Source organism: Ursus maritimus, unplaced genomic scaffold (assembly GCF_017311325.1).
Source record: "Ursus maritimus isolate PB19 unplaced genomic scaffold, ASM1731132v1 scaffold_24, whole genome shotgun sequence".
NCBI classification, from domain to species: Eukaryota; Metazoa; Chordata; class Mammalia; order Carnivora; family Ursidae; genus Ursus; species Ursus maritimus.
Genome location: NW_024424897.1, coordinates 5,510,295 through 5,535,704, shown reverse-complemented (window position 1 = coordinate 5,535,704; position 25,410 = coordinate 5,510,295). Strand labels below are relative to the sequence as shown.

At 54.9% G+C, this 25,410-nt stretch overlaps 1 protein-coding gene across 4 annotated transcripts; it reads right to left on the bottom strand.

Annotated features, from left to right (window-relative positions):
* Positions 1 to 721: 721 nt before the first annotated feature.
* Positions 722 to 17,175, bottom strand: EXOC7 (exocyst complex component 7). Of its 4 annotated transcripts, XM_040640190.1 has the most exons (20): positions 17,045 to 17,175; positions 16,786 to 16,851; positions 15,268 to 15,452; positions 14,969 to 15,074; positions 12,294 to 12,516; positions 10,720 to 10,887; positions 8,239 to 8,331; positions 7,257 to 7,325; positions 6,144 to 6,289; positions 5,719 to 5,871; positions 5,383 to 5,481; positions 5,024 to 5,086; positions 4,701 to 4,767; positions 3,141 to 3,206; positions 2,754 to 2,874; positions 2,443 to 2,538; positions 1,652 to 1,715; positions 1,380 to 1,421; positions 1,136 to 1,269; positions 722 to 895 (listed from the first exon to the last, which is right to left on the bottom strand). In XM_040640190.1, exons 1-20 carry the CDS (start codon positions 17,102 to 17,104, stop codon positions 793 to 795), a joined length of 2,124 nt encoding a protein of 707 aa, XP_040496124.1. In that variant the 5' UTR covers positions 17,105 to 17,175; the 3' UTR covers positions 722 to 792. The 4 variants fall into 4 exon arrangements, with proteins under 4 accessions (XP_040496124.1, XP_040496125.1, XP_040496126.1 ...); XM_040640191.1 differs by lacking the exon at positions 7,257 to 7,325; XM_040640192.1 differs by lacking the exon at positions 8,239 to 8,331.
* Between the last annotated feature and the right edge of the window lie 8,235 nt (positions 17,176 to 25,410).

Below are 25,410 nucleotides of genomic sequence, written 5' to 3'. Positions count from 1 at the left end.
TCAGCTATCCGCTCTTGTCCTAAGTAGGTGGGGCCGCCACTTTGTGCTCAACCCCCACTACGCCCCTGAACTTGTCACCACCACTGTGCACCAGTCATCTGGTCCCCGTTTCTGCAACTACTGCTGCTCGGCCCGGGCCCGGGGGCACTGGGCACCAGGAGAGAGGGGCCACACAGGGTGGCCAGAGCTTCTCAGAACTTCTTTTACAGTGTGCTGGACCCCAGAGGGTGAGGGGAGAGGGCACTCCTGCTCCAGCCACGTGGGGGATGATGAGAGGTAGAACACGCCTGACTTTCAGGACCGTGGGTGACGGGGAATACATTTTCTGCACTAAATCCATGAGCGGGACAATCCCGCTTGCTTTTTCTCCATGCCCGCTGGCTGCTCTGTGGCCTGCCCCTCTGGGCCCTACCCACGTTTCTGGGCTGGAGGTGGGCTGTTTGCCTTCCCGCTCGTATACATGAGGGAGCTGTGGGCACAGGCCCTTTGTCTTTCTTCTCTGTCCCTTCCTGTCTGGAAGCCATCATGTGGCCCATGCAGGCTCAGGGTCAGGAGACCTAAGGCGGGAAGGAACCCCAGTATTCTGGCAGAGTGCTGGTCTGGGGGCTCCAGGAAGAAACGCAGATCAGGACTCGAGGGCTCGGGGACAGGGCTCCGGGCTGGAGAAGGGATGGAAAAATGTCCCTGTCCCAAAGGACGTCAAACTCACCAGGCCCAGAGGCAAGGTAACACTGATTTATCTGTGCAATAACATGGCTGATCTGGCAGACCCAGGCTGGGACAGCAGCGGGCTCAGGCAGACGTGTCGAAGAGGCGATCGATCATGTCGCCCACCTGTTCCACGCGGTACTTGATGTACTTCTCCGGGTTCTTGGTGAAGGGCACGCTGCCATACCTGACCAGGCGCTGAGGTCAGGGCCAGGCTAGCAGCCCCCGGCGCCACCTCAGCCTAGGGCGCTCCTGACAGGGTGCCCCTGAGTGACGGCCCTGTCTGGCCCCACAGCGAAGCCCAGGACACTGGCCCTGCCACCCACACCCACACGCCCGTCCATGTTTCCTTCAAGAGGAACAGAGCAGAGACCCAGCAGTGGAAGTGAGGGGCACAGGGCTGGGGAGGTAGAGACAGAGGGCTCACCTGTGCAGAAAGGCCCCGTAGGTCTCCCTGACAATGTTTTTCTGAGCTTGGCGAATCTTGTCTCTCTGCTCCATGTCAGGAATAGCCCAGGCCTTCTGGATCTTGCATAATTCTTCAAGGCCATCATTGAAACCCTGACCACCAAAAATAGGTGGATACAGAAGTGACCCAAAGACAAAGACTCTGGGCCCGTGTCCCTGCAACAGCCGCAGGGAGCAGTGGAGGGGGGAGGACCCCAACTCACCTTGAACCGCTCCTTGATCATCTGCCGCTCCTTGTCCCTCAGCTGGCGGGGGGGGGGAGAAAGGGCAGAGAAAGTGTTCCTCAGAGCAGAACCGCCCGGCCACTGGCTCCTTCCCCGCAAACACCTGAGCCCAGCCCTTCCTCCTGCTGCCCTGATGACCACAAGCATCCTTGGCTCATCCCAGCGGGATGCTTGTCCATTTTTTCCCGGAGACGTGATGAAAAGTATCACATCTGCTAGACACCCCTTCCCAGCCCAGGCCTTCCTCCCACCTTGACTCCTGGTTGGAACACAGGTAGGTTCTTCTCGGCGATGTAGTCAGTCACCTTTAACCAGCTGCCAGGTGGGGAGAGAAGCAGAAGGCAGAAGAGGGACAGCCTCAGGGACAGGCTGGTTTGTTTTGTTTTTTAAATCTCTTGATCTACTAGGGGAGGGGAAGCTTGGCAATCGATCGGGGTCACAACTAAGCAGAGCACAACTGAGATTTTTTCCTTGGGAAAAGAAAATGTTCAAGCTGGTGGCTTTTAAAATTAAGAAGAGGAAACGGAATTCAATAAATTGAACAAATACAAGCAGCTGCATTTCATGTCGATCTCCTGGAGAATAAAGCCGGAGAAGCAGATGAGAAAGAAAGGAGGGAGCAGAGGACAGACAAAGCAAGGAGGACGGAGACCAATCCCAGAAAGAAACACACAAAGGGAGACACACAAGCCAAGGAGAAATGAGGATGAGGAGCCGTGGGAGCACTGCAGAGCAAGGCCCAGCAAGTCCAAGTGCTGCTGCAGCCTTGCTCTTCGCTTGGCCTCACGTTCCCACACTTCTGTCAGGCAGCCTTGGCACCCAGCCTCCGGAGAGGCTGGCAACAGCAGCCCCTAGCAGCCGGTGGTGGACGGTGGGGGCTTCCCTTTCCACCCTGTCCGTGTGGTTAAACAGCCAAGGGAGCACTGGGCCCACAGGGGAGCACTTCCCCGTTACTGACCCCACTCTGACTGAAGCTCAGGCAGGAAGAGTGAGTGATGGATACGAGTGTGGGGGTGACGGGGAGGACGCGGTGGGGGCCCACCTGCGCTGGTAGGTCTGGATCTGCTGCTCAATGTGCTCCCGGTAGGAGCGCTCAGCAGTCTTCTGGGTCACAGCCACCAGCTGGATCAGCTCAGACCTGGGGAGGGGGTAGGGAGGGAGCAGAGGAGGACCGAACTGGCTCTGGGGGCCCAAAGGTTGCTGGTCTCTGCAGCAGCACCGTGGGGCCTGCCCTACACCGCCCCAGGTCCTGGGACTCCAAGGGGTAAAGCGCTGCCCTCCCCGCCTGGCCAGGCAGAGGGCACAGGCAGCCCCGGGAGGGCGGGCGGGCGGGGGCAGGTGGGAGCCACTCACTTCTCCAGGGCCTTGAGGATGTAGTTGTAGTTGTTGTGCAGGAAGATGGCGCTCAGGGCCGGGTCCTCGTACACCTTGGACTTGCTCAGGAGGTTGAGCTGCAGGTTGCCCAGGACCTTACCTGCACAGGGAGGGTGCGGCTACGTCCACGGGCAGCCTGACCTAAGCGACCCAATCCCTGGCCTGCGAACCAACTCCAAGCCCTGCCCTTGTCCCTCCTGACTCCGGACTCCACCCATCTCGGGAGCCCTCTGCCCAGCCCCGCTCGGCCCCTAAACTGGAAGTTAGGTCACAATTTCCGAGGTCAGGAGTAGACCGGACGTAGCGGGAGGGCGCAAAGGAAGGAAGGGAAAAGGCAGGGAGCTGGGCGCTGGGGGCGGCACTCACAGATGTACGTGCTCAGCAGACGCTTGCTGAATTCGGAGCTGTAGCTGGTGGCGGAGGAGCTGGTCTCTGGGAGGAGAGAAGGCCTGTTACTGCAGCTGGGGAAGCAGCCAGGACCCTCTCTGGCCTTCCCTCAGCCCCAGGAGCGGCTGCGGAAACGCTGGGGGGGCCCCTGAGCCTTCCTCAGGCAGATTGGACGCAGAGGCGCTCAGGCGGTGGGGGTGGGCGGCTGTGTGCCGAGCTGCTGGGCTCCCGCCTGCCGCAGGGAGCTCTCTCTCAGCCCTTTCCTGGAAGCCAGGGCAAGCCCCTCTGTGGTGACGGCTGGCCAGGTTAACGAGCTGGCCCGTGATCGGCAGGAAGGCAGGCGGGACAGGAGTGGGAAGCCTGCCCCCCTCCCAGCCCCGACTCATGCTGGGTGCTATCTACTACAAGGCCCACTTATCCCTTTTGTGAACAGCAGGGTCTTAGAGTGGGCTCCCTACGGCCTCTCCCCCTTCTCCCCAACTTCCCACAACCTCCTCTACCAGGCCCCTCTGAACAAGCGGGAGGCCGGGGTGGGGGCGGCGGTGTATAGGGAGGGAGGGGGCAGGCAGGTGCTGGGCTAGCCTGGAGGGTGCACCCAGGGTGCCGCCTGGATAAGCTTAGGGACAGAAAGTGGCCCTGCAGGGAGATGAGAGAGTTGGGAGTACCCCGAAAAAGCCCATGTCCCCCCTGACCCCCACTTCCCAGTATGTCCTGAGTCTGTCCAGATGCCTCTGGCCCAAGGAACATCACCCATGGGGTTTCAGAGGGGTAGGATGGGGCTGCAGAGCCCTGCTGCTTACCTCGGGGGTCTAAAGGAATATTGTATGTGTCCCCAAGAACTACGGAGTGAAAGGCAGTGCAGTCAGAGGGAAAGGGGGAGAGACAAAGAAGGGAGAAAGACGCAAAGTGCAAACACAGGTTAGAAACCGTGTCCCCCGAGTCAAGCAGACCCCTCCCCGCGACAGCCAGAACACAGACAGCAGGACACACCCCGGCTGGACCCTTGAAGGTGAGGGAGCACACAGCCAAGTGGGGATCTGGAGAACTGCAGGCCAGAGGCCGCTCCTGGCTCCCTCACCCCCAGAATGGAGGGAGGGGGAGGGCCCGGGGGCCCCAACAAATTGGGTTGGGTCTCAGTGCTCAGAAATGCCAACCTCCTTCCATGCCAACCTCCCCAGCTCCAGTGACAGGGCAGCGGTCAGTGGGAAGACACCAGGCTGGCCCTGAGACGCCAGCCCACAGAACGGTCAGCTGTGTGAGACTAATCGGGAGGACAGGCGAACACAAGAGCAGGTGGAGAAATGCAGAAGGAGGGGCGAGGCAGGCAGGGCATCTTCGAACCAGGGAGTGCCACTCTCCAGAGCGAGGACGGTGGAAGGAGCAAGAAGGGAGGGAGGTCGGGTCAGGAAAGGCACAGTCAAACCCCACTCCACAGGGCTGGAGGAGATCTCTCCCAGAAGTGGCCAGTCACCCCATGTCTCCAGACAAGAGGGAGGAGTGGGGGACGGGAAGGGGGCCCCACTGGGAGATGCCAAGTACCTTGGGAGGCCAGCATGGCCCCTGCCGTCTCCTGGAAGTCCAGGAGCTGCTGTAGGAAGAGGATGGCCTGTGTGGGGAGAAAACAGGTCCAGGAAGAAGGTCAAAGGCAGGACCTCAAGATCAGATCTCCTCCCAAACGCACCCCCTTGGACCATTCCCGGGCAAGTGCAGGGCCAGGAGTCTGTCCCGTGAAAAGGGTGGTGGCAAGCTTCCTGCCCTACTGGAGACACTAAGTACTTTGCCATCCGTCCCGCCACCAGCATGCCAGCTCTGGGCCACGCCGGGCCCCCTTCCCTCCCCAGGAGACCTTGGGCAGCACCTACGTTGCTTGTGAGCTCATGCACAGTGCCATCCTTGGGCATGTTGTATTCCTTGTCCGGATCATTCTGTGGAAAGAACAGCCCCGCTTCCGGAACCTGCTCTTGGTGCCGCCTCCTGGCAGACGGGGGTCAGGGCCCTCAGGCACGCGGGCCAGTGAGACAGGACAGGAAAATGGGGCAGGAGCGTCACCCCCTGGGGGCTCCGCAGCCCCTGGGAAAGAAAGGGAGGCCAGTGGGTACTGACAGGAGACTAGCAGCCCCTCTTGGTGGCCTGCCCTCTGCAGGAGCTCCTGAGACAGGTCCCTGGCGGTCCTGCCCACAGCTCCTAGGGCCGCAGGTGGCCCCGGAGAGAGGGAGAGCACCTTGATGTTGTCGGCAAAGTCCTCCAGGGCCTTGGCTCCAACGGTCTCCATGGAGGTGATGAGGCCCGGCAGCTTGTTCTTGGTGCTGGCGGCAGTACCCTAAGGAAGCACACAGCTGCAGAGCGGACCCCAGCTCCCCTGCCCCTCCCTGCAGGGCCTCCCCTCCTGTTCCGTCACCCCGCGAGTGGGTCCCCTTGCCCAAGGCCCTGCAGAAGCTGCTTCCGTTCACCTTCAGAGCAGAGCTGTGAGGGCGGAGAAGGTGCTTCCCTTGAGAGGCCAGGCCAGGCAGCACAGGTCCCCCCCTTGGGTCTCTAAGGGTCTCCCCCATCCACATACCTGGAGCACCTGGTCAAACTCAGGCTTGGTCTGCTTCAGGTGACGCAGGATGGGGAAGACAGTGAGCACGGCGGAGAAGTCGTGCCGAATGATGGCCTTCCGGGCAGCAGACACAATGTTCTCCCCTTCGAGCATCAGCCCGTCCAGCGCATCCTGAGAGAGCAGAGCGAGGACGCAGCTCACAGAGGGGGCAGAGTGGTGACAGCTGCCTCCCAGGGACGGTCAGGGCCGCTGGAGGGGCTGGGGGAAGCAGCATGCCTCAGCGGGGGACGGCAGTGGGGAGCCCCCCCCCCCCACAGTGGAGGCAGTGGCTCTAGCTGAAGGCTACTGGACGGCAGGTCTGGCCCGAGCTCCAGCTTCCGCAGCAGCAGCTTTTGCGGGGGCATCTGGTCGGGGCCCAGAAACAGGGCAGGGCGGGGCAGGACCTGGATCAGGGAGTCAAAGGTCTTTTTCTGATGGTGCTCGGGGATGACGTCCGTCAGCAGCTGGTACTCGCTCTGGGCCAGCTTGACGAAGGCACTGACGCAGTGAATGTAGGCGTCGGTCTCCACGTCCAGCGTGTCGTCTCTCCCTGGGGGGACAGCAGTGTCCCTGAGAGGCTGGTCTGGAGGCAGCCACGCTCCCTGCTGGGGGGGGGGGCATTGGGTCTCCCCAGCTCCTGGCCTGTAGCCCAGGCCGGCAGCAGATGGGGAGGAGGCCAACTGTTCTGGCAGAAAGCTTAGAGGATTCCAGCGAGCCCGACCGCTTTGAAGGGAAAACACGGCGCTGAACCCAGCCTTTGTCCCGGCTTCGTTCTCAGCTCTGCCAGACCATGTTTATGTCCCAGACATCAGGTACTAGAGGCGGTGGGGAGACGGATGAACGGATAAAGAGGGAAAGGGCCCTAAACTGGCTTCCTGGCTACAGTGTACCTGTCCCCGGGACTGAGGATTCTGAATTGTACCAGAAGGAGGGCGGCTGGGGTAGGTGAATGGCAGTGCCCACCTCAAGGAGGCAGGCACCGTGGTCACCCATCTGAGAAAATGCCGGGCCACCGAAGGCAGTTCTCAGCCCCTCCAGACCTTCTGGAATGTCTAAGAAGGCAGTGGTCAATGGCCTAGGAGGCTAACTGGCATGGGGTCAAACTTTGAGAAGGGGCGATGAGTCCCAGAAAGGTAGGGCTTCCTGCTGGTCAGCTGCCCCAGGAGACCCGGGTCCCACCAGCGGAGGCTGGGGCAAGGGGCGCCCGCAGGCAACCTGGTCCCATAAGCAAAGGAACGGGCTCCGAGTCAGAGCTTTGGAGCTGTTGTTGGAGTCAGATGTCAGGGCTCCCTGCCCTCCAGGGAGCCACCTTGAAGTGGCGGCAGCTTCTCCCCTTGGCCCAGGCCCTGAGAGCCAGGCACACACTCCCATCTGGAGAGAGGCAAGGAGACCTAGTGCCCAAAAGAGAGACTTGAGAGAGAGAGGCAAACAGGCCTGGCTCATCCTCAGAGCAAAGCCCTCTGGGGACCGCGGCCAAGGCAGCAGCAGCTGCCCTCGGGCTGGGCTGCGGTACTCACCAGCCAGCGGCCCGTGCTTGTCGTTCAGGGCCTCGGACAGGTGCTTAACTCGGAAATCATGCTCGTGACCTAGCGAGACGTCGGCCGTACAGACACAAGCAGCGTTTATCCAGGGGCCGGGCGGGCTGCCCCTTGGGGACAGGGAAGAAGCCCTCGATCTCCAGGAGGGGACGTGAGATGGGAGGGCAGGGAAAGGGGCACCAGAGAGGGTTCTGAGCCCCTCCTCTGCCGCAGACCACCTTGGGAACAGCCATTTCAAGCCTGACTTGCAGTGCCCCAGACCTCAAGAGCTGGTTCTCCAAGCCCGAGGCTAAGAGAAAGCCTGAGGGACGACCAAGGAGGGTTCTGGAGAGCTTCCGGCAGCTGCGGAGGGTCTGATGCTTGGCCCCAGGGGGCTTGCCCACCTCACCATATTTGGGAGACTCGCAGTTAGAGAAATGTCACTGCTGAGTGTACGGGACAGCCTCCTTTGGCTCCCCGGGGTTATTCTTTGGAAGAAGGGTCAGGTCCACCAGGGCAGGGCTGCCCTTCCTCTGACAGGAGGCAAGGAGGGACGTGGCCTACAGGCTGCCCATCCCCCTCGAGGCACACACTCCCCTTTCTAAAGCTGGAGGAGGAGGAGTGGCCCGGAGGCCTAGGCCAGCTTGGTCCTGCCACTGCTGGTCTGAGCGTGAAAGGGCTGCCCGTGACAAAGAACTTTCTCCGAGTTCAAACAGGACATGAGGACAGAGACAGTGAGGGAGGGAGTAGGAGGCCTCAGGGAGGGCAGAGCTGCCGTCAGCCAGACAGGACCAGGCCAAGGCCACGACACCTGCCCTGTGCCAGCTGGAGTGAGTGGCACTGGGGACCTGCTGCCCCCACCCCTGCTCCCCTCTCACGGACTCTCCCACGGCCCTCCTGGGGGCTTGGAGGCTCTGCCCTGCCACGAGAGTGGACACATGGTGGAGGAGGAGGGAACAGGAGAAGAACACAGGGTGATTACCTTCCAGAGGAATGAGGTTAGAACCCCCCTTTTTCCCATCTAGACCATGCTGGGAATACTGTTTCAGAAGGTTCTGAGCCTTACGGATCGTCCCTGTCACCAGAGCCACACAGAGAGGAGACAAGAAGACCTAGGAAATGAGTGAGAGAAAACAGCAGCGGGCCTCCACCTGCCCCCCCAAGCCCCACACCCGGCCCCCCAACAGTGAGCATGCCCACACGCCATCTCTCCAGCAGGCCCGTTCCAGGACCCCCGGAGGTGCTGCGGATGGACAGGAAGGAACGGGCACGGGGCGTGCCCCACACAGGGCTCCTGATTCTGCTCCTGACCCTCATTTTTCTGGATTTGAATTCTCTTTAGGAAGTGCAGCGGGTGAAGGAGATGAGATGGGCAAAGATCCATCAGGAGAAGCCAAAACCAAAAAACACTACTGAGTGGCATTTAAGTCGGAACAGACCAGGGCTCAGGATGGAGGCGCTGGCGATGAAGCTCTCACACCCAGAGGGCACAGCCTGGCTGGCGGAGTCTGGGGACCCCTGAGGCCCAAAACACTAGGAGGCAGAGTTCCGGGCATGCTCAGTGCTGGGAAGTGGACACATGGAGGTCGACGGAAAGCAGAGGCTGGGAGTTGGTGAGACAGGACTGAGCTTCCTGGGAGAGGGGTGCCCAAGATAGAAGGCTTGGAGACCCTGAGGCAGCCTGGCCCCGTGCACCAAAGCCACCTGAACCCCCAAAGCAATCGGAGAAAACTCAGAAGCTCGGTCGGGGGTTAATAGAAGCCACCACACAGAGCCGGAGGCAGGACGGGAGACAGGGGCATGCTCTCAGCATGGAGGAAAAAAACAACAGTTAGTATCACACATGAAATCAACAAAAACAAAACCACAGCGCCTACAGCCTCCGGGGTCAGCCACCTCTGTGGGAATGAGACATCTCAGGGCAGAAAATGGGGGAAATAAAATAGCATTTAAAATAGACGAGGACAGCTGCCTCGTTAATAAAATGCACCGGGAGCAGGGAGGAGGCCCCCCCACGTAACTCTGGTCCGTCTTCTCTGGAGATTCCTGCGTCCCTCAGCCCCAGCCGTGTTTCTGAACACAGTGAGGCTGCCTGGGTTCTGGCAGCCCCCCAAAAAGCTGGGGGAGAAGGGACAAGGTCTGGAGTGACTCCTTTCTTTCTGTTTGGCCCATGTGACAATTAGCTACTAATGACCAAGTTCAGGGCCCCGGCGCAGCATCTGTCTCCCTGTGTTCTCCCCGTTCAGTGAGCTGTCCTGCTAATGAGCGAATCGGATTCCTGCCCCGCAGCCGACCAGCAGCAGATGAGCCCACACACGGGCATGCTGGTGGGGATGGGGACCGGGGACACTGATCGGGCAGCCGTCAGAAACATCAGGTGCCCAATGACCTCGGAGACGCTGAGATTGGTATTAAATTACCGACCAACTGAGCCCTCCCTGTTCCTCTCCCCCGAGCCAGGAGCGGATGTACCAGGGACCTGGCTCCCTAGTTCCCATCGGTCCTGACCCCCGGCTGCTGACAACTCTTGAAACTCTGCAGCAACCACAGGGATCCTCACCGCCTGAGTCTCCCTCTGGGGCCCATAAGCCAAAGACGGACTAGGCCCACCGTGAGCCCCGCCATGGCCAGCCAGCACTCTAGGGGTGGTGCAGACCGGGTGTGGGCCCTCCCACCGTCGGCCTGTCAGATTAGAGATGGGGAAGAGAGCCCAGACCAGCAGAGGGAGGCAGCCTCATAGCCTCACAGGGAGACAGCCCCTGCCCAACGCACAGAGGCACAGGGACAGACCGAGAGCCGGCAGCTGCGGCCCAGGCTCGGCACAGTCACTGTTAGGAGCAGGTTTTTGGGTGACGGCCAGGAGATCCGCACTGGAGGGGAGGAGGCGGTGCGCCTCCTGCGGGGGCCACCAGTCCTCTGCTCGCCTGGGCCCCTGAGGGCAGCCTCTACGCTGCCCTTTTTCCAAACCCCAGTGAAAGGCCTGAGCAGGAGCAGGTGTTCTCTGAGGGGCACAGGCAAGAAACACGCGACACACAGCCTGCTGTCACAGGGGTGGGTCCCACAGGCCCTGCTGGGCAAGTCCCTGCAGCCACAGCTCGGCACTGTGGGTGATGGTGGAAGCGGCCCCTGGCTCTCGAGCTTTCTCTCCCTGACGCGGCTCCTGGCGGCCCCTCGCCCTGCAACATCCTAGCCTCTCCTTCAGCTGAAGACAGTGTCGCTCGGCAGCCCGGGACAGCCAGGCTGCGCTGACGTGCAAGGACATTTCACCTGGAGCATGGAGCCTCAGTAGATGGGGCCTTGCTAGATGGGGAGACACCTGCTTTCTGTCCTCTGTACCTACAGTCGGGGGTCACCGTGAAGACAAGCTCTGGAGGGGCCGACGCTGCTAACCCCAAGGTGCCAAAGGCCAAGCAGGTCCCACAGCTTTCTGGCTGGGGCTTACTGGGCCGGGGTGGGGGCTCACCTGGCCTCTTGATGGGCTTCTTGGTGGGCGTGTCTTTCCTCTTGTTGGGGATAGCAGGGGAGTAGGGAACCCCAGAGGAAGAACTGCTCTTCCGGAAATGTTCCTTCAGGCCCTTGATGGAGCGGTCTAGCTGGCTGGAGCGAATCTGGTAGTAGACATTCATGAAATCTGAGGAGAGAGGGGGTGACAGAGCTGTGGCAGCTGGGGTCCCTGCCTCTCTGTCCCCTCTAGAGGCAGTGGGCAGAGCAGCAGTAGAACCCACTCTTTCAGTTTGCTAACTCTTTCCTAGCATCGGCTATGGCTCCCAGCCACCCACAGAGCCTGGTCCCAAATCAAGCCATCTTAAAAGGGAAAATATCCCCCAACAGAACTGCTAAGTAAGTTTTGTAGGTAAAGGTTCTTTTCGATAAAAAATATAAGATTAGGGGGGCGCCTGGGTGGCTCAGTCGTTAAGCGTCTGCCTTCGGCTCAGGGCGTGATCCCGGCGTTCTGGGATCGAGACCCGTATCAGGCTCCCTGCTCCGCTGGGAAGCCTGCTTCTTCCTCTCCCACTCCCCCTGCTTGTGTTCCCTCTCTCGCTGGCTGTCTCTCTGAGAAATAAATAAATAAAATCTTTAAAAATAATAATAATAAAATAAAATTAGGGGGCACCTCGGTGGCTCAGTCAGTTGAATGTCCGACTCTTGGTTTCAGCTCAGGGCATGATCTCATGCGTTGTGAGATCGAGCCCTGCGTCGGGCTCCACACACAGCGGGGAATCTGCTTATGACTCTCCCTCTGCCCCTCCCCCCTGCGTGCGCACACTCTCTCAAATGAATAAATAACATCTTTTTAAAAATAAATAAATAAAATTAACATCGAGGTTCACCTTGGTAAGGGATCAAAGAATGTGAGCAATTTAGAGGTAAAGAGACAATGAATGTCAGTGAATGAAAAACACACTACATCTTTAGCCATTCGTGACATGCAACTTTTCTAAAAAAGGACCGTGACAGCCCTAAGATAAATAAAATTAATGAAGAAGACAGAGCCATGGGACCGTGAATGGCTCTTTGGACTGGCCCCACCCACCTGGAGAGGAGCTTGCAAAGGCAGAAAGGGACAAAGCTGTTCGGACACTTCTACCTGATAGTGGCATCGTTGAGAAAACACTCAAAGAACTCCCTACATAAGGAACGCAACCACATAAGTACGCTCACTGCAGCACTTTCTATCGATACTGGAGAACGGATAATCCAACAATGCAAACGGGCACGAAAACACTGCATTTCAGCACTTCCCAACCGATGTGTTGCAAGGAGCCCCAGTGTAAAAAATGGGCCAAAGCCCAGGGATCTGGAGGCTGCCCACTGGCCTCCGTCTTCTCTCTAAAAATTTCCTGCTGAGCCCAAAGCCCCCCAAAGTGCAGCTGAGGAGCCGTGGACATGGTCACACAGTCCTGTAAGCCACAGATTGATTTCTCGTATATCATTTCCTATTAAACGTCTCTTTATGAAAAGAAATCTAGGTGGATTAAAGAAATAAAGGGGGGAAAGCCCCCACTCCGTCTGGCCCTGCCACCTGGGGCCTCTCACCTTGGTTGCGGCCGTACTCCACCAGCCAGCGGGAGATGCGGGTCACATCCTGGAGCACCCCCTCTGGCAGGTGCTCCAGGGGCACCTCCTCCTGCGCCTCCAGCTCGTCCTCGCCGCTGATCAGGTCCAGGATGAGCACGGGGGACACGACCTTGCTGTGCCTGGTCATCAGGCTGCGGAACTCGGACTCCAGCGACTCCTTCCCGCGCTCGAACAGCAGCTTCTACGGGGACGACGGGAGGAAGGAAGGGAGAGGGTTCGGCTGCTTCAGCATCCAGCCGGCCCCTCCTCTGCCTTCACCTCCTTTAACCAGGAGAAGAAACACCAAGAAGCGCTCTCTGCTTATGTCTTTGCCTCATGTTTCCTCAAAATATATGTTCACAGGTGCACCTCAAAGTTTTATAAGAAGCGGGTGCTTCACAAATATTGGCCAATGATTTTCCCACTGGGCCACCACTGTGTCTTCTTGCTAGAAAAGGGTTTGCAGAATAGCAGGGAGGACATTAGGAGAAGGAAGGGAAAAATGAAGCGGGGGTAAATCAGTGGGGGAGACGAACCATCAGAGACTATGGACTCCGGGAAACAAACTGAGGGTTTCAGAGGGGAGGGAGGTGGGGGGATGGGCTAGCCTGGTGAAGGGTATTAAGGAGGGCACGCATGGCATGGAGCACTGGGTGTTATACACAAACAATGAATCATGGAACACTACATAAAAAAATTTAAAAAAAGAGAAAAAGAAAAAGGGCTTGCAGAAGAAAAAACCCAGATAAATGGAACTTTGTCAAATGAAAAGCTTCTGTCCTGCAAATGACACCATCAAAAAAGTAAGAAGACAACCCACAGGATGAGAGAAAACATCCAAAAATTATACACCTGATAAGAGACAGACAGAACATACAAGAGAACAGGAAACATCCATCCACACAAGAGTACACGTGAAGGTTCACAGCAGCATTATTTGTAACTGGCAAAAAGTGGAACGTCCATCAAGTGGCAAACGTGGTCCATCCACACAATTGGACATTCCTCAGCCACACCACCAATGAAGAACGGACACGAACCACCACGTGCCCGAACCTTCAAAGCATTATGTGAAGCAAAAGAAGGCGGACATAAAAGGTCACATATTATACGATTCCATTCCTATGAGAAGCCCGGAATAGACAGATCTGGAGAAACAGAGTGTAGACCAGTGACTAGCAGAGGCTGCGTGATTGGGGAGAGCTGCTGAGGGGAGTGGCTGTCAATGGGTTCGGGGTTCTTTTTTTTTTTTGCCGGGGTTCTTGTTTGGGTGATGAAAGTATTCTCAAATCGGTTCCGGTGATATTGTGCAACTCTGTGATTGTACTAGAAGTGAGTAAATGTTATGGAATGTGAATTAAATCGCAAACAAGATGTTTCGAAGACGAGAGAGCAAGGAGTTGGAGTGTCCCTGCTTGAAAGAGGAGGATGTCCTCTTAGGGAGATCTATGGCTCACGTCTTCTGCATTCTCTGTCTCCACCCCACCCCCACACCCAAGTTCTAGTACAGCTCCTCACTCTACGACCCAAACTTGGCCGTGACCCCCAAAACAAAGATCCCTGACACCCCAATCTCAAGACAGGCCCCCCACCCACGGGCTGCAGTGCACTGACGACACTGGTGTGTCCCCACTGGTGACTGGTATGCCAAGATATTGATCCCATCGGTCCTCCAGGCAAGGAGGCTGGGCCTTGGGTGGCTAGAGACCACTGGCTGGTTACCAGTTCAACCCAGTGTGACATATGAATGTCTTCATTTCCATCACAGACCCTGATGGGAGAAACACTGGGAAGTGCTGCTCTAAGCAAAAGCTTCCAGGTTCGAGAAAGGCCAGGTTCCCATCTTCCGTTTCTCAGCTTACTCCCTCTTCTGGGCGAGACATGCACTCAGGGCGAGAACTGTGGTGCCACCAGGAAGGCATGCCAGGTGACTGGGTCCAAGCTGGCCCTTCCTCTAATATTCTTCCCGGTCTGGGATGTCTGGGGCTCTGCTCCCACCATTTCTCCTGTCTGTATTCTCCCCTTCCCTCGGTGCCTTGAGTAAACCTCACTTCCCAGCATTACCCCATCTTGCTCTGGTCACCTACAGCCTCTAATACTTAAACACAAAGAGAAAACAAAAAAACCAAACATGAAAACACGAATGCAGGTTTCTAGAGGAGTCAAATTCATAGAGATAGAAAGGAGAAAGATGGTTGCCAGGGGCTGGGGGAAGGGAGGAATAAGTTAGTGTTTAGTGGGTAAGAGTTTCACTCCGGGAAGATGGAAAGAGTTCTGGAGACGGATGGTGGTAGCAGGCTCACAACATGAATGTACTTAATGCCGCTGGACTGTTCACTTAAAAATGGTTAAAATGGTAAATTTCATATTACGGATTTTTTACCACAACAGAAAAAAACACAAACGTATGTATAAAAATCAAATGTTAGATTTATATTTGATATGTAATTCATAGTTTAAATTAGAAAAATGTATTAAGGATGCACAGCTATAATTTCTGAGGCAGGACTCTTAGTGCCTACAGTACGCACACTGTATTATGTACTACCGTTTCTCCCACCATGTTCTCCGTTAAGCTGGTCCAGTGTCCCTCATGAGACCAGGGCGGGGACTGGTGTCTCCAAACCTCCCACATTAGCCCGCTGGCCCCTCACCACTTTGTTGAGCTCTGGGCTGTCTGGGCTATTGTCCTGGAAATACTCCACAGCCTTCTGGATCTTGGCCATGCTCCCCAGGTACTCCTCCAGCCTGCCTGCGGGGCTGTGAAGGAAAAGAGCTGCGTCACCCCGGGCAGATGGAAGATGAAGATGAAGGACCACGAGAACGGTGTTTGGAAGAGAAGAGCGTTAACACAGGGGACTCCAGGCTCAAATACGTTCAAACCCTCCCATCTGAAGTCTAGCGTCGCTGGCCCAAGAGGTGTTAGCAGTGTGAGCCTCTGGCCTTAGCTCACCCCTCCCTGATGATTTTCTCAGTGTCACTGGCCACATGGTAATAGCTGATGACATGGTCCAGGCAGGAGAGAGTCTTCTCAACATTCTCCTGCAGCCGCTGCAGGTTCTCTGTCTGCTTGTGCACAGGGATGATAGAGTTCTCCAGCTTCATAAGGCGGCTCTCAAAGGATGACAGAATAGACACCTGCAGGGGACAGCCCAGTCTCAGGACTCACGGTTGTCCTAGGACTGCTTCCACCCACCCACGAGGTCTTTGACATTTGCTGCCTTTCCTCTGGTTTTCTTCCTTCCTTTATTTTAAAAAAGATTTTATTTATTTATTTTGACAGAGAGAGAAAGAGAACACAAACAGCGGGAGTGGGAGAGGGAGAAGCAGGCCCCTCGCTGAGGAGGGAGCCCAGTGCGGGGCTCGATCCCAGGACCCTAGGATCATGACCTGAGCCTAAGGCAGATGCCCAACCGAATGAGCCACCCAGGCGCCTCTCCTCTGATTTTTTAGATAGTAAAGTCCATGAGAAAGGGATAGGGCGTATGTGTTCGCCACTGTATCCCCAGCACCTACCATGTGGACAGCACATAGGAGGTGGTCCAAATAAACTGGACGAAGTTTGACTTGAAGGCAAACCATGCATCAAATGAACTCCTTCTAAGATAATCACCCCAGGATAGCTTCCCTTCCACCCTCTGAAGCCAAATCTCAATTTCACTTCTCTCTGAAGCTTTCCTAGACTGAACAGGAAGTAGTTTCACACAGGGTAACCTCAAATGCATTGCCAGTACCCTCAAAACCCTCTCTAAGGCCGAATCTCATTAAATAAGGACTAGGACTTTAAGGCTGTGTTCCTAAACACATACCCAAAGTTTGTATCTACTCAATACGAGCTTTTCCAGTCTCCTCTAGAAATTGGGAAGGAAACTCCTATTTGCTGAGCACCTGTTGTAGACCAGGTGCAAGATGCATTCCCACGCATTGGCTCCTATGACCTCGCAGCCGTGCTGGGAGGTTGGCATTGCCTGTTTCAGTAGACTGAAGCTCAGTGTTACCAGTCAGGAGCCACTCAGAAATAAGTGGAGGGGCGAGGACCAGATCCCAGCTCGGATTTCAAAGCTCCTTTTCTGCCTAAAGCCCTCTGAGGTGAAGGCTGAGTTTTCCCTGCCCTCAGTAATCTCAAAATCTCAGGTCACCCTTGTCCTCTGATCATCACCTGAATTGAGGATGACACACGACCAGTACCCAGCCCACCTGTCAGTCTTGCTAAATGTCTGCGGAAGGAGAGAACGAAGAATGGAGAGCTTGGACAGAAAGCTGAATGTCTGTGCCAGCAGGGGCTGCGGCATCCTCAGTGAAGGGGCAAAAAAGGGGAAGGGAGCCACAGAAGAGACACCCCACACTGCTGCTAGAGAAACCCACACATTACCACCATCAGGACCCAGGATCGAACCCCTGGCTTTATGTAAAAAGGGCTCTCCTCCAGTCTGGAGGCCTGTCTGCCCCTCCCACCTGAGGGGTTACTCACCATGTTTTTGGTGAGCTGGTCGCTCTTCTCCAGGCTGTCTCGGATGAAGGACAGCGTCTCCTCCTCCTGGGGGAAGCAGAGGGGAGCATATCACAAAAAGCTGGAGGCTAAAGAACATCGCGTCCCAGCCCCACGGCCTCGCCCCCTACCCTATCTCTTCGCAGGGAGTGCTCCCTCCCAGCCCTGCCTCCTCCCTAAGTAAATGCCCTGGCCCGCATCTCGGCCCCTTCCCTCACCTGCTCTCCATCCTCAGCCTCACCTGCTTCAGCTTGTCCTCGATCTCCCGCCGCCGGGCGGACGCCTCCTGCGGGGGAATCATCGCCTCGGCCCAGCGGCTTCCACTGCCCTGCGCCTTGCCTCTGGGTGCCCTCTCGGCTCCCGTCCCTGCCACACCCACTTCCGCCCTTGGCCCCGCCCCGTAGAGCGCTAGTGGTGCCATATTGGGAGTGGCAAGCGGAGCTGAATAATGGGCCTGGGCAGGTGGCCATCTTGGGTGTGGTCAGTGCGGGAGCTCTGCCTTGTCAGAGAAGGTTCACAGCTCCCTCGGCGGGACGGCTGGAGTTCACTTGCGGTCTTCGTGTGAAGGCCGACCGTTCTGACAAAGGCTGCTGGAGAAGGCCGCAAGTTTGTTTCCCTAGTTCGCATTTTGTGTCCAGGCACGGATGTCGCGTTCCCCGCAGACCTCAGCACAGAGCGTGTCACACGCTGAACAGGTGCTGAACAGGTGGCCATTTCATGAACCAGGGGCTTGTGTAGTCGATTCGTCCTTCGGCCCTGCATTACGCAAAAGTATGGGGCGGGCCTTGTGTGCAAGCCCCGAGCTGGGGGATGGGGACAGTGGTCGCCCATGGCCCCGGTGGCATCCGTAACCATGAACCTGGCTTGGGTAGAGCCCAGCCAAAGTCCCGGGGCTGGCTGGCGGCGTCCTCGGAGCATCGGTCCCCGGGGGGCTTGGAGCGTGCTGTCCAAGCGTCACCCTAGAGCGTCTGTCTTGGAGAGAGCTCTGTGGTTTTATTTGTTGGGAACCTGGCTGCTGGTGAAGTGTCTTCTGCTGGGAGCTCACCTAGATCTGGAAAAGGTGCAAGGGGAAGGCTGGAAGACCTCAAACCTGTATGAAGGATTGGGCCCAGACCCTTAACTATTGTCAGTTAAAGAGATGGTTCCCTGTCTGCCCCGCTTTAGACACACAGGGAGCATTTCTCATAGAGGCTTTGGGGGCAATCAGAAAGGCTTGGAGGGCTGGCAGGGCCCCTTCTCCAGAGTTCCAAAACAGAATTAACTCCTCTGCCCAGAGCCTCCTCTAACCACAACTCCAGTGGGGACACTCCTGGATCAAGGTTCCTGCAGGCCTGGATGTTCAGCTCTCACCCCAAGACTCAGCTCCTGCAAAACCTAATGTCACTCCTTCCTCCATCCTTTCCCTGCCCACCCTGCCTGCAGCCCTAGTCCTTGGAGAGGTGAATAGCTAAGTGGCTTTGCTCAGTTGCTCTGTGGATATGGCATCCAAGCAGAAAGGGATAGACAACAAGGTGTGTGCTGGTGGGGGACAATATTTTGGGTACCAAGCCCCAGTGTTCCCAAGGCCCCTGCAGGACCCAGCACATCCAAGAGGAGGAAGAAATGGGACCCGGAGCCTGGAGAGGGATTGGGCAGCTCTTCTGCTGGGGCAGGGCAACAATCTCAGATCTGGTGGGTGGCCAGGAAAGTGGGATTGAAGGAAATCTCCAAGTGCAGCCCTGTTGCAGATGACGGAGATAAAAAGGCAGAGTCGTTGTGGGAGGGCACATGGGATGATCTCACTGGGCAGTCTATGCAGTCCTGAGAACTAAGGGGAAAGTTTAAACAGTTAGGTGCCACAGTACAGAGTGAGGGCCTGGAGGGCTACGGTAAAGGGACTCTGGAGTCGGTGGAGCAGCCCAGAGAGCCTGCCTCTCTGAACAGCACCTAGCCCAAGGTAGATGCTCAAGAAAAATATTGATAACGTCTTGCTCTGTAAGTCTTAGGGTCCCTACGCTCATGGACAAATACTTTGAACTTGGCACAATATCATTGCATTTTTTGCAAATAAACTACATAGCCGTGTGCTTTTTTGTATTTTCTCAAATTCCTTCACTGAGTGTAATTTGGTAGCCAGCTATCCTATATTGAGAGCCTTCTGTTTGTCCATCTCTGTTACAAACACCATCCTTACTCGTTATCTTGTCTAATCCTCACAATAAACTTACAAGTCAGGCACAGCTGTTGTCTCCCTTCTGCAGATGAGGAAGCTCAGGCTCAGAGAGCTCAGGGGCACTAAGTCAACACAGCTGGCTGGGAGAGGACAGACCTGAGGCTGCGCCCCGCCTCCCCATGCTGGGTGACTCAGGAGTGCTGTTTGTTGCTATGCAAAACCACCAATCTGATTTTCAAGAAAATCCATTGTAAAAAGCAGGTTATATTTATGACAATCATACCTAGTAAAAGGTAAACAGAATGAAAGATGAGTTTAAAGTATTCTCCTCTCTCTCAAATAAATTTATTAAAATTTATTTGAGAGAGAGGGAGAGAGAGAGCACAAGTGGGGGAGCAGCAGGCAGAGGGAGAAGCAGGCACCCTAATAAAATCTTTTTTAAAAATGGGGTGCCTGGGTGGCTCAGCCGGTTAAGTGTCTGCCTTCGGCTCAGGTCATGACCTCAGGGTCCTGGGATTGAGCCCCACATCGCATCGGGCTCCCTGCTCACCGTGGAGTCTGCTTTAAAAAAAAATAAATTATTCTCAACCCAACGTCAGGCATGTATTGACAAGTAGACGCTGATTCCGTAAACGCTGTCCCCAGCTATACTCAGCACAAGCTGCCTTAGCAAAAACGGTGTTTCATTCGGACACTTGTGTGGCACAAAGGTGGCCATCATCGCCAGGCCCCCCACTGCCCGCTCACAGAGTTTCTCTTCCCAGAGGAAAGGAGGGTGGATGCGCTCTGTCCCCCAACAGTGTGTTCATTAGTTTGGTAGCTTCCTAATTCCAGACTTTATGCTCTTCCCGAGGAACCAGGTATATAATTCCTCCAAATGAATGTTTCCTGGGCCTGGCACAAGACTGGCATTGTGCATGCCAGATCACACACCTATGGCTGGATGACAGCCGTTGGAAATATGGTTGACGCACTGCAAAAAAAGAAAACACAAAATACTAAAACAGTAAGTACAGTAGATGGGTGATTCAGTTGCTCTAGTTTCTAAACATAAGAAGTTTAAATTACCTTCCATTAAAACCCTTCTAAGGAGACACATTTTCTTTTTTTTCGGTAATGATCAAAAATTGCCTGTCTTGCTCATTGAGAAACCACCGGCCATCAACAGTGCCATCCAACAGAGTGATCAGGAGGGGGGTTTTTTTCTTTTCTTTGAAATCCTCTCAGACATAAAGTGAGAGAAAGGACCAAGGTATCCAGAGCCCAGGGGTGGGCAGCCTTTCATATGCTTTCTTATAAGGAAGAGAGTGCAAAGGATCCGGTTAGCGTGCTTTGAGACGCCTGTGGGCCCGAACCTGCAGTTTGGTTTTAAAACTATTTTTCAATGTAATTCTTATTCAAGGTTAAAAATTCAAACTGCAAAGAGGGTATAAGATGAAAAACAGAAGGTTTTCAGCCCTCCTCCCCGCTGAGCCCCAAGCCCCTTTGTCCAGAATTACCACTTTCCCGATGTGTTTGGACAAATCCAAACACGTTATACACAGAATAAGCTCTTGTTTTGTTTTTAACACAAATGTCATCACAGTAAACATCCTTTCCTGTGGCCTGCGTCCTAACAGAATACTTTCTTTTTTTTTTTTAAGATTTTATTTATTTATCAGAGACAGCGAGAGAGAGAGAACAAGCAGGGGGAGCAGCAGGCAGGGGAGAAGCAGTCTCCCCACTGAGCAGGGAGCCCGATGCAGGACTCCATCCCAGGACCCTGGGATCATGACCCAAGCAGAAGGCAGCCGCTTACCCAACTGAGCTACCCAGGTGCCCCCTGTACCTTGATCATCTTTCAAGATCAGTATCAGAGATCTCCTGCCTCCTTTGCACGGTGTTTCACGGAAGACATACAATAGAGCAACGCCGTCCTTCATTAACGGACTCTTGGGTTATTTCCAGGTTTTTGCTGTTGGAAACTCCACCCCTACGCCCAGATGGCTGGTACCTCCTGCGCAGACCACCCCTGTCTGGACAGCTATACATTCTTCAATTAAAACATATACTTTTAGGGGCGCCTGGGTGGTGCAGCGGTTAAGCATCAGCCTTCGGCTCAGGGCGTGATCCCGGCGTTATGGGATCGAGCCCCACATCAGGCTCCTCCGCTATGAACCTGCTTCTTCCTCTCCCACTCCCCCTGCTTGTGTTCCCTCTCTCGCTAGCTGTCTCTATCTCTGTCGAATAAATAAATAAAATCTTTAAAAAAATATATACTTTTAGGGGCGCCTGGGTAGCGCAGTCGTTAAAGCGTCTGCCTTCGGCTCAGGGCGTGATCCTGGTGTTCCAGGATCGAGTCCCACATCAGGCTCCTCCGCTGGGAGCCTGCTTCTTCCTCTCCCACTCCCCCTGCTGTGTTCCTCTCTCACTGGCTGTCTCTCTGTCATATAAATAAATAAAATCTTTAAAAAAATATATATATATACTTTTAAATTCTGTATAGAGATGTATAAATTGCCATCCAATATGGCTGAACTAGTCTATACTTCCAATACGAATGTACAACGTGCCTCTTTCCCCACACCTAAACCCACACTAAGTATTATCAATCTTTAACATTTTTGCCAATCTGAGAGATGAGAAAACGCATCTCATGTCTAATTTTGAACTAAATGAAAAGGAAAAAAGAATTTATCCAAAGTTCTGGGATGCAGGAGCACCTGGGTGGCTCAGTTAAACGTCTGTCTTCAGCTCGGTTCGTGATCTCGGGGTTCTGGGATAGAGCCCCTTGTTGAGCTCCCTGCTCAGCAGGGAGTCTGCCTCTCCCTCTCCTTTGCCCTCTGATCCTCCCCACCACCACCACCCCCCGTGCTCATGTGCACGTGTGCTCTTTCTCTCTCTCAAATAAATAAATAAATCTTTTTTAAAAAGTTGTGGGATGCAGTGAAAACAGTACTTGAAGGGAAATTTGTAACATTGAATGGATACGTTAGAGAAAAAAAAATCTAGAAATCAGTAAATCTAAGCTTCAGCCTTAGGAAGTTAGGAAAAAAAAATGAAAACCAAAATAAGCAGAATGTTAGAAATAATAGGCATTAAAAATCAGTGAAATTGAAAACAGGACATTAATAGAGAAAATCAAGGAAATCAAAAGTTGGTTCTTTAAAAAAGATCAATAAAACTGATAACTTCTACTCAGACTAATCAAGAAAAAAGGAGAAGACACAAATTACTAATATCAGAAATGAAACAGGGGTCATCATTACTGATCCCATGGGCATTAAGAGAATAATAAGGATTATTATGAACAGCTCTATGCCTGGAATTTGATAGGTGAAACAGACCAATTTACTGAAAGACACAATCTACTAAAACCCACACAAAAAGAAGTAAAGAATCTGAATAGGACTATCTAGTAAAGAAATTTAATCAGTAATTAATAAACTTCCAAAACAGAAAGCACCAAGTCCAGATAATTTCACTGATGAATTCTACCAAAGATTTAAGGAAGAAACGATACCAGTTCTCTATACTCCCTTTCAGAAAGAGAAGCAGGAGATACTTCCAAACCTATTCTATGAGGTCAGCATCACCCTAAAACTAAATCCAGCTGAAGAAACACACACACACACACACACACACACACACACATATTTATGTTTACATCATTGAGCCATCTGGATTTTTCCCAGATGGATAGACAGTGGTCCCAATACTATGTCTTCAATAATTCATGATTCAATCACTAGTTTGAGATGGTACCTGTATCATAAATAAGTTCCGTATATATTTGGACCTATTTTGGGGGAGTATATTCTGTTCCACTGAACTACTTTTCCCTATTTCAGTACCAGGATCAGACCAGTTACAGCAACATAACTTTTACTGCTGAATACGTGTAATGTTGCATACTTCCTTCTTGACCTTTTCTTTTTTTTTGTCTTCTCAAAAAAAAAAAACTCCAAAAGTTTCTAGTCAGTCTCTGTTTTATTTATTTATTCATTTGTAGGTGGACTTTAAATCATTGTCACAATTGCAAATTGAATGTCCCCTGAGTAAACTGGTTTGAATTCAGGTCTTCAAAGAGCCTGGGACCTTGCCCCCTTGAGGGATGGAGGCAAAGTGTGACTTCGGAAAGGGGGTCCGGAAAGCTGGACCAGGGTCCTCCTGGTGGAGCCCGTCCAGTGACCAGCAGAGAGCGAGATTCGCTTCCAGGAAGAGCCGCAGAGGCAAGAGCTGGAGCCGAGGAGTGGCCAGGCCCCAGGGAGCCCCGGCGGAGGGCAGATCAAAGGCAGGCAAGAAGCAACTGGTCCTCACAGTCGAGTGACAAAAGCCAGAGGGAAGCTGATGGAGTCATGCGGGTGACAGGAAGGCCCCCGCGGGCCTTCTAAGGGCCGCCTCCCCAGCGCCAGCCCGGGTCCGACACAGACAAATGTCTGCTGAGCCAGTAGACGGTGCAGGACGGCTCCAGGCAGGAGGGCCAGGGAGGACCGGGGCACGGAGAGAGACAAAGCGGCGAGCTAAGCTCGTGGGTACCTGTCTCAGAGCGGGGAGCCGAGGGGAAAGAGGTCGGGGGCGTCTCCGGAGGCAACTGTGAGCCTCGCTGCCCTGAGAAGCACAGCGACATACTCACAAGGAGCAGAAACACCCGCAGAGATGTGGCCAGAAGACCTGCTACCCCCTCCCGCCCTTCTTTAGACCCTCCCCCCACCCCGGCTTTCCACCCCGCCGGCCTTGTCACCTTACCCAGAGCGGGTCCCCGGAGAGGTCTGTGGAGCAGGTGGGAGTCCGGCTCTGGACACATCGTCTCAAAGGCGTATGCTCCGTGAGGTGGCTGGTCCTGCTGAAATCCCAGCCGGTGCTACGACGGCACAGAGCGGGGAGTGAGAGCCGGGCTGTGAGGCGAGAGGGCCTGGCCTGCTCCCAGCCCTGCCAGCCACTCGCTGGTGCTGCGAAGGGAAGGCCCTGCTGACCAACACGCCGTGGGCATGAAGCGACTCGGCATATATAAAGGGCCCGGCATACAGTAGGTGCTCAAGCAATGCTCCGCAGTGCCCACCCCAGCTCTTCACTGAGCTTTCTGGCTATATATGGGGTCTGGTAGGAGCCATATCGGTGTTTGCAGCTACCACTGCTAGAAACGTGTCCTAAATCTCAATAAAGCCGGGGGGCGGGGGGACAAAAGGAATGTGTTCTGACTTCCAAATTGTTGGTTCATCCAGAACCTTGGGAAGCCCCTACCTCCTTCTGTCTGCCCCAAACCAGTCCTGAGTCACTGACAGCACCCGGAGCAGCCTGGCTGGTGCCTCGGCCTGGCTGAGGTCGTTCTTCAAGATCGAGGAAAGGCTGACGAAATCAACCAGGTGGTGCGCGCCAAACGCTGGATGGGTTGTTTAAAGAGCAGGAGCCACAGGTCCTGGCTGAGGGGACATGTGAGTGACACTTCCCACATTCACAGTCTAGGAAGTAGCCCTGTGGCATGAGTACCACCCTGTGCCTAGCACCACGTTGAGCCTTCCTAACGGTTACTCCTGGAGTCCTCACAACAACCCAGATGTGTATGGGGGAGAAGTGGTGTTGCTGCCCTTAAGGAAGGGGAAACCAAGTGTCTGGAAGGTCCGGAAGTGTCTAGAAGATGCCAGACTCAGGCCTGGAAAGCAGACCCTCCATTTTGTCTCTCAAGACGTTACAGGCTGGCTCACACAGAAACATGGGAATGACCTTCCTGGGACCAGCTGGACAGGCCAGGGCCACGACCGCAGTCCCACATCCTGGCTAGATGATACGCCTGGAGGCCCTAACCGCCAGGGTTGCTGGTGAGATCCTGAAGAAGTCAGTTTGGCCAGGGGCCTTTTAGATCCCAAAGTGGGAGAGTGCGTCAAAGAGGCACCCAGCTATTACCCTGCTGCTGGCCCTACACATGCCAGGGTCCCTGTGTTGTCCCTGGGCCCGGGGAACTTCTGCCTCCAGGACACGGGAGAGCCCTCCACTGGCTGCTGGCTCTGTCACTGGCCACCAGGCAAGAGGCTCTCCACTGTGTGGATCTGGAGGACAACCAACACTTGAGGGAAATTTCCTATTAGCTTTTCAAACTCAAGCTCCCAGTCAGTCCTGCTTGGAGAAGGCAGGGGTGTGCTTCCGAAGGCAGGGTGAGGGCCTGGCAGGAAGCCAGCTGGGGAGCCCAGTCCCCAAAGGCCCGGTGATTCGTTGTGGCTACAGGGCTTCCAGGGTCAGCAGGCCACTCCCTGTCCCTTTACTGCAGACTCCATTCCCCATTTCTGTCCCGGCCACAACTCACTCTCACCCCTTTTCCCCTCCCCTTCATGTCAGACCACGGACTTCCCAGCAGGCTCCACAGAAAACCCTGTGAAGAAATGGGAGACAGGCCTTCCCTCTCTCTCTGCTTGGAGCAACACCTGCCCCTTCTCCAGCCTGCTCTCCCTGGGGCATCTTCAGCTTTCCAGGACCCTGCC